The 8,570-nt window shown below is 35.5% G+C and overlaps 1 protein-coding gene across 1 annotated transcript; it reads right to left on the reverse strand.

Moving 5' to 3' along the window:
- Positions 1-1,153: 1,153 nt before the first annotated feature.
- On the reverse strand, positions 1,154-1,717 carry LOC147498859 (uncharacterized). Its single transcript, XM_086563358.1, has one exon. It carries the CDS (start codon positions 1,715-1,717, stop codon positions 1,154-1,156), a length of 564 nt encoding a protein of 187 aa, XP_086419484.1.
- Between the last annotated feature and the right edge of the window lie 6,853 nt (positions 1,718-8,570).

Here is an 8,570-nt window from a genome sequence, read left to right on the forward strand (position 1 = left end):
GGACCCTTGAGAGGGACATCCTACCTTTTGCTTTTCTCCAAAGTCAAAAGTTAAGCATTATAAGGATTCTTATCATTTCAAGACAGAAGTAAAAGACAAGTATGTCTTGTCATGGTGGCCGAATCGACTGCGACTCTTTTAGCACACGTAGCCACTTCCTATGCGAACTCCAAATTATATTTTGAGATCCGACTAGTATAAAAGGGATATCTCACCCTTGCTGAGGGATATCTTTCATTTTATCTTTCAATTTTCTTTGTATTAAATCCAGTGTGCTCTCTCACTTCCCCCTGTAACATAAATATCCATCTATATAAATAAAAGTTCAGTTTGTTTATCAAGTGTTCTTGCTACTGACTGATTACTTCTGCATTAATCAGGTGTTTTACATGATCTCTCTTTTCTTTGGTATATATATATCGGTCAGGCTACGTCGACCCCCTAAATGACACCCCAAACTGACACCCCTACCAAAAGTGCACTTCTACGATGAATTGATGACTGATTTTTGGTGAAAATGACCCTCTTACCGTGTTGATCATGTATGCAAAATTTCAATTTATTTCGACATCTCTAGCCTTGTCAAATTTATTTACAAAACTGAAAAAATATAGACTGTTAATAAAATTGCAAACTTCAACACAACTTTTAACAAGGTTACACATATTGAAATGAGCTGATTTTTTTTATTGAGATCATATCTATAGTGGGGAGATCATATCTACCAAAAATCAGCTATTAAATCATGGGAGGGTTCTAGGGACATATCTTATCTTAACACATAAACAAACTCAAAATTGTTAGGGCATTTATAAGTTTTGGATTAGGCTAATTTTTTGTAGATATAATTTCCTAACTATTCTAAATATTGTCATAAATAATCAAAAAAATCAAAAATTTCTAAACTTGCCAAATATAGTATCAAAAATGGTGAAAATGAACGGTTTACAATTAGCCAAATTTTGTAAATTGTTAACTACATTTGGCAAGTTTAAATTTTTTTGATTATTTGTGACAATGTTTAGAATAGTTAGGAGATCATATCTACAAAAAAATTAGCCTAATCTAAAACTTATATATATTTTTTTACACGCAAGTAAGGAAATTTATTAATGAAAGGAGTTGTCAAAGACAATACAAGTTACATGCTTTATCATCCAAATCGATAATAGGTCCTAAAAGGACTTTCTATCTTAGAGACAAAGTCTGGTCTTCTAGTGCACCATACTGAAGTGTCAGGCAATAAGGTGGATCCCTTCCTTGCTGCTGCATCCGCGCTGAAGTTGCCTTCTCTCCAAACATGTGAGAGCTTCCAGTGTTGTAATAGTGCAATTACTCGCTTCCATCTCGCTCTAAACCGCCATGGAATTGCATCTCCATTGAAGGCCTTTACAGCAGCTTCAGAGTCGGCTTCAATCCATATGTAGCCCCAATTCATCTCCACCGCTTTCTCGGCTGCCATGACTATGGTTGTGCATTCGGCATGATAACTATCTACCCGACCCAAACCCACAGCCAGAACCCCAACCACAACTAAATCCTTATTCCGGCATACCATACCAGCTCCGCCATTGCTAGGAACTCCTTGGGCTGATCCATTGGTATTACATTTGATGACATTGCCCACTGGAGTGACCCAGTGTACTTCTTGGATCAACTGCGCTGGTGCACTTTTCACATGTACATCAAGCCTTTCAAGAATGCAAAATTCTTTCATGTCATTGCGTTTTTTGCCTTGTGACAACCAGCCCGAAACCTTGATCCCCTTCAGAACTTCTCTCGTAATCTAAAACTTATAAATGTCCTAACGATTTTGAGTTTGTTTACATGTTAAGATGAAATATGTCCCTAGAACCCCTCCCTTAAATCATTGTGTTTAGTAGGAGTGCCAATTCGGGGATAGAGCCACAGACACTGTAGCCACATTATAACCACATTCTATCCCAGCCCTCTACTCACTTAAGATCTACCATATCCAGTTTTAACTCATAAATAAGGGATAGGCACTATAGCTACAATAATTTTCGGAAACTTGTTTGACCGCAACCAAAAAAGATATTGAACAAAATTTAGATCAGAAACACCTTCTTCTCCATTGAAACACTCCTCTCTCTCCAAAATTAAAATACACCACCACTCCAAAATATTAAAGGAATGGACGACTCCTTTATTAGATCGACCTAAAATTAGATTTGACCGCAACCTAAAACACATTCTCCCCAAAATTAGATTGACCCCATTTCTAAACAGTTTCTTCTTCACTGAAAAACACCGACTCTACTCTCTCCAAAATTAGACGTCTCACATAGATAATTGTCAAGCTCCCACTTCTCTCTCCCTCTCTTAATTTCTCTCTTAAATCGATATGAATCCACATAAAAAATTAGTTGATTTCAATTTTGTTGGGTTGATTAAATCGATATGAATCCGCATAAAAAATTAGTTGATTTCAATTTTGTTGGGTTGATTAAATCGATAGGATTTGTTGCAACCTTTTGCAAATGGAGATGAGTTTGGTTGGTTTTTTATACTTTTTGTAATTGTTGCAACTGTTTCTACATTTGGTTGGTTGGATTTGTGTTACTGTAGATGAAAAGAACTATGTGCAATAGGTGTGGTGATAACACTCATTCATCAGAGAAATATTGTTGGTTGTCCACACCTTGTTGCATTCAAAATTGTTGCGGAAGTAGGATCCTGAAACAGTCGGGCCAAACTCGATCTCTTAGGAAAAAAAAATTGACCTGCCGCGTTTGCAGAGACTTCCAATGGTTAGAAGACACGAGAGCATCGTCAATAATACCTCTGGAGAATATAAGATGTAGACAGGTGAATTGTGCGAGGTTTAGAAATATTAACACAACAAAGAAGAAAAATGAGCAGGTGCCGACTAGCAAAGTCGATAAAACCTTTGGGTGATGATACTAGAGGTCTGGGGCTCGAACCCCGCCAGCATCAAAGAGTTACTGATCTCATTTAAAACAGGCTTACCAATCAAAAAAATAAATAAATAAATAAATAATAAAAATGAAGGCAAAAATTCTTGAATTGCACCGAGTGTGGGAAGGATTTCGAATGGTTAGTTGGATACGTTGTTAGCTTTGTTAAGGAGCAATATTGAGTTGGCAGCGAATTCAAGCTCTTCTACAGTCACCTCTTCCTCGTCCTAAAAAAAAGATAAAAAAGTCAAAATTAGAGTTGAAATTGAGGACGATGGTTTATCGAAAAAATTCGAGCTTCATTGTAAAATTAGATGAGTGGTTGATTTCAAGTTCTTTGTATTGCATTTTTTTTGTGAACTTGCGTGTTATAGAGACTAAGAGACTTGCATTCTGTTATGTGAACTTGCATTTCCCCTTTATAAATGTATTTTTGTGATGCTTGTACCATTTCTTTTATTTATATGATTAATTAGTGTTAGTGTTTTGACATTTGGGCTTAGACTAACTTCTACCCCTGTTAAGTAATGGGTTAAGTATGTTTTTTTCTTATTTTTCGTAGGCACTGCATATGGAGGTTTGGAGAACCCAAAATTAACATTTAATGGAAATGTTAAGCTGAGAGCTGGAATCAACAATATTTCTCTTTTAAGCATTGATGTTGGCTTTCCAGTTTGTTCTTTATCCCATTGAATTGTTTTTTTATTCTATGGAGCATTGTGGTCAGAGATGTATCAAAATCTGACTATACTACATTTTTTGTTGTTTATGATTGAGTTTAGAATGTTGGTCCTCATTTTGAGACATGGAACACTAGGGTTCTTGGTCCAGTTATGTTAAATGGTCTCAACGAGGGTAGAAGAGATTTGACATGGCATAAATGGTCTTACAAGGTTTGGTTTTCACTATTCTCTTCTTTGGGGTTTTACTTCCATTGCCATCACTGTGGAGAGTAAGCCTTTACTTGTTCACGCATATTGGCTTAGAGGGCAAAACTTTGAGTCTTCATACAATAAGTGGTAGTTGATATGGGTAGCATGGGAAAGGGTCATGTGTGGATCAATGGACAAAGCATTGGACGTTATTTGGTTGCATACAAAGCATGTAGATCTTGTGGTGAATGTAATTATGCTGGTTACTATGATGAGAAGAAGTGCGAAAGTAATTGTGGAGAAGCATCCCAAAGATGGTTGAGAAAACTTTCTTATTTCGGCAATAAAGATTGTATATAGTCAGGAATTTGTGAACTAATGATTACTATGTACAAGGGAGTTGTTGAATTTAACTCTTAGATTCTTCTATGTAACAAGGCTTTCTATGCATTTCATTGGTGGTTTGTATGCATTTTGATTTTGTCATGTTCTTTCACCCAAATCAGTTTCAGTTTGCAGAACAGTTTTAGCTCAGCTCAGTTTCAATTATGAGAATACTGAGAATCAGTTTCAGTTCTGTCACACCCCGAATTTCGACAAAATCGGAAAAATAATATTTGTTCACAACTCTTCGATTTTCGAGGTGTGATGCACTCTCAACTTCCAAAAACTCATTATCCATTTAATTATTCTAATAATTTGAAACCAATAAAATTTTTAAATAAACAAAAGTTCTCTTCATTACAAAAATTCACAAATATGATTAAGTTACAAATTTCCTTTTAACAACTCTTTAATTATAATTACAACTGAATATATAAAAACATTGTCCCAATTGAAAATCTATTGCACCTCAAGGGAAAACAAAACATATCCTGCAATGCGACGCTAACGCAAACCACAAGCAGCGACCAACCGTCTTCAACACTAATCCTGTCAAGACTTATCAACTGGGTTCATTTTATGAACACACCCGATAAGCAAACATGCAAATCGGGTCAACATTATAAACAATGCTGGTATGAGTAGCTCTAAAATACAAAATATACTTATACATATATATACACAATCCATAAGGTAGTTAGTTTCCTCCACCGAGGCGGCTTAATTTTCAAGGCCAACGAATAATACAACATTCTTAAACACAATAATTAAGGCAGGTAGTTCCTCCACTGAGGCGCCTTAGCTTCAAATTCAATAATAATAAGGCATTTAGTTCCTCCACTGAGGCGCCTTAGCTTTAAACCGTACTAAATCAACTATATCTAATAATAGAATAACCAAACTAAAACTTACTCTATACTTACACTAGTGTAAGCCAAATCACAGAGTAGGTCACACCTGTATAAATAATCAATTCAACCCACCCTTCTGCAAAACCATTGTAAATGCAACCTAAATTACAATAAATCATTTATTATAAATTTAACGTACACTTTGATATATCATCACCATTATTGTTTAGAGTTTTTTCAAATGTCCCTAGAATCACGTCGTCTCTATGTTTTACCTAGTTTCCCTGACTACCACAACCACTCCCCAACGCCAAACATGTACATCTACATGCCTCCCCTCACGTAATGAACCACTCTGTGCGTAATTACCCTAAGCGGGATATCGCATACCAGGTAACCCCCACACGACCGTCATTACATGGATACTGCCACTATTCGGCATAAATTATCGCGCTTCTCGTTCTAATTTTGCGAACAAGAACAATCAAGCCATTATTCGGCTACGCCAGAAAGGCCATTCAGATTCACTGAAACGCCAGAAGGGTCAATCAAATCACATACGCCCATCATAAGGGCCAAATCATATGAGTTGTGGTAGCTATGTTCTAGGATTTTCGTTACGTAATTTATTCAGGTGTCATACATTTATATCTCATAACCATTTCACTCTATCAAGTGCATGCCAAAATACATTATTTCACTAAGCCACAATATTTAGAAATATCTCAATACATCTCATAACAACTTTCATTCTTTCACGTGCCAATATATTATTGCACTAAGCCACAATCCCTTTTGAAAATATCCACAAATATTATACCACCTCATAGTAGCATCTCACAGATTTAATAATAGAGCGTTTATATTTATTTCTCAAAGATATTGCATTTAATAGATATCCTAACATATGATATCATTTAACAGAACAACAATTTCAACCTACCACAAAATTTCACAATTGCTCCAAACATATCGCATAACCTTTTTTATAGCATTTTAGGAATATCATGTCTTTTAAGAATTTCACTCTCATCACGTGTCAATAAATACACAACATCAACGTCAAATCTTTCTTAGATAATGAGAAACAAGTTTATACCGGCTTCCACAATATTCTACCATTGGACTTGTCCATACAATTTATAACATAAAAAGTAACGTAATTAAACAATCAATAGTCCACAATCAAGGTCCAAAACCAAACCCATGTTTAAAACAGTTCAACCCATTGTCCTATAATCCAATTAAACAAGACAATCCCCAAAACCAAGGCCCAAAAGTCTAAACCCTTAAAGACCAAATTGGACCCATTTTAAGTCCATATGGACCCAGCCCAAACAAAAATAGAACTGGCCCAAACCAAAGAAATGAAACTGGCCCAAAACACTAATTGGTTCGGCCCAAAACAAAAGAAATAGAAACTGGCCCAACACAACTAATTAGTTTTGGCCCAAAGAAACAAACTAAGATTTCAACCCAATAACAAAACCGAAATTTCGGCCCAAGGCCCAACAGAGAGGTCGTCTTCCTCACCTAGTGAGCAGCTCTCCTCCACCACCAGCCACCACTCGTTCGCCACTCTCATCCCAGCGGTTTGACTCCTGATGAAAACCCCTAACACTTTAACAAACCCAAAAATCAATTTCCTCACATCACTCACTCTTTCCTCAACTAAATCGCGCCGCCATTAACGCGTCTTCAAGCTCCCAACAGCCCCCATTCGACAGCCCTCACACACAGTACACTACCCCATCACCAACAATCTATTCAAGTACTCAACCAAAAACCACAACAACAAAGTTCAAATAATAACCTAGGCGATTTCTTTCCATCGCCATTAATGCCCTCTTAAAACTTCGACAACACCCATTCTCCAGCACCAAATCATCCCCACTACCCCCAATCATAAACCAACACAATAACACAATAAACATAATAAAAGTTCAAATAAATACTGGGCGATTTCTTCTTTGCCTTGTGCCACCATTACCGACCTCTTCCGAGTTCCAACAGTTCAATAAATTTCAATAATTAAGAACAACAAACAATATATAACAGGTTTTAACAATACGCCAAGTTTTAACCATACGACAGGACGCAGAATAACAACAGGAGAATGAGCAGAAAACAAAAGCGGAAACCTTGGACAGTACAGTTATCTCTGTATAAACGTGAAATAGAAAAGCTAATTAAACTACTCACCTTCATATCACGAAAAAGTGTATATATAGAATCACGCGAGAAAACCAATCCCAAGCTAGCTAGAAGAAGCACGAATCCGCCCCTTCTCCTTCTTCTTTCTTTTAGTTAAAATAGTTTAATTCTTAAGAAAACCTTGTTTTTTTAAAACCCTGAATTTATGATAAATTCTTCCATTCTTAAGAATTTATATTATGTTTAATATTTTAAAAACTTCATATTTTACCAAATATTTCTATTCCTAATATAGAATATTAGTTTCTATTAAAAATATTCTATTTATTACATACCTTATATTAACATCTCTTTTGAAAACTTTCCAACTATTAAAAATCTCTACATAAAATTCAAAATTCAAAATACTTGTTTTCCCCCTTTTCTTTTTCTACCAAAAAGTCAAGCCCACATTTACTAGCCCGTTGACCCATAAATATATATCGAATTCTGAAATACTAAATATTGTTACGAAATAATGTAAAAATAATTTGGGGTCTTACAAGTTCTTTGTCAGTTTCAATTTGCAGAACATTAATTTTCAGTAACGCTAGAATGCTGTATCAGTATCAGTAACAAACTCAGTAATGACTTTCCAAGCACTAATAGCTATCAGTATCAGTATAAGTATCAGTATCAAATTCTCAAAGTATTAGTAACAAATTATGCACTAATAGCTAACCTAGCAACGACTTTCCAAGCAGCTTGCAATCCATAATTTGACTCAAATAGGTACAACCAAAAACTATCCAAAATAAATTAACAAAATGGACTTAACAAATGGGGAAATGTTTATTGTTTAATTACTACCTTTTGACATGTCCCAAATGGACTTAACATAAGATAAACAACTTCTTTCTGACAGGTTCCAAAAGTTAAACAAAGCCAAAAAAAAACACAAAAGATAAACAATCAAATGGACTTAACATAACTTGCTTCCAATGGACTTAACAGAACTTGCTTCATCAGTCCTCTTCCTTATCCTCGTCTTCGTTCTCCTCCTCATCTTCGTCATCTAACTCGACATCTACTACTGTAAATAAAAAAGAATGGAAAATGTCAAGTTTGAAAGGCAATTGCGATAAGATAGGATAAGTTTAAGGAAACATCATACTTGTGCCCTTCTTTTTGTTTGGATTCTCAGGACAATTTCGTCTATCATGATTAACACCAACTTTGTTACAACATGTCTTTATCATGCTTGACTCCATTTTATTAACACCAACTTTGTTACAACATGTACATCTCCTTTCCGTCTTTGCTTTGGATTTTGCGCATGCTTGTTCAAGACTCCATTTTATTCTACCACTGTCCTTAGTTTTCTTATAAAT

The sequence above is a fragment of the Coptis chinensis genome, chromosome 5, assembly GCF_015680905.1.
Source record: "Coptis chinensis isolate HL-2020 chromosome 5, ASM1568090v1, whole genome shotgun sequence".
NCBI lineage: Eukaryota > Viridiplantae > Streptophyta > Magnoliopsida > Ranunculales > Ranunculaceae > Coptis > Coptis chinensis.

Bases quoted from the DNA above. Each gene is read 5' to 3' on its own strand.
- LOC147498859 (XM_086563358.1), bottom strand. From the start codon at position 1,717: ATGAAAGAATTTTGCATTCTTGAAAGGCTTGATGTACATGTGAAAAGT.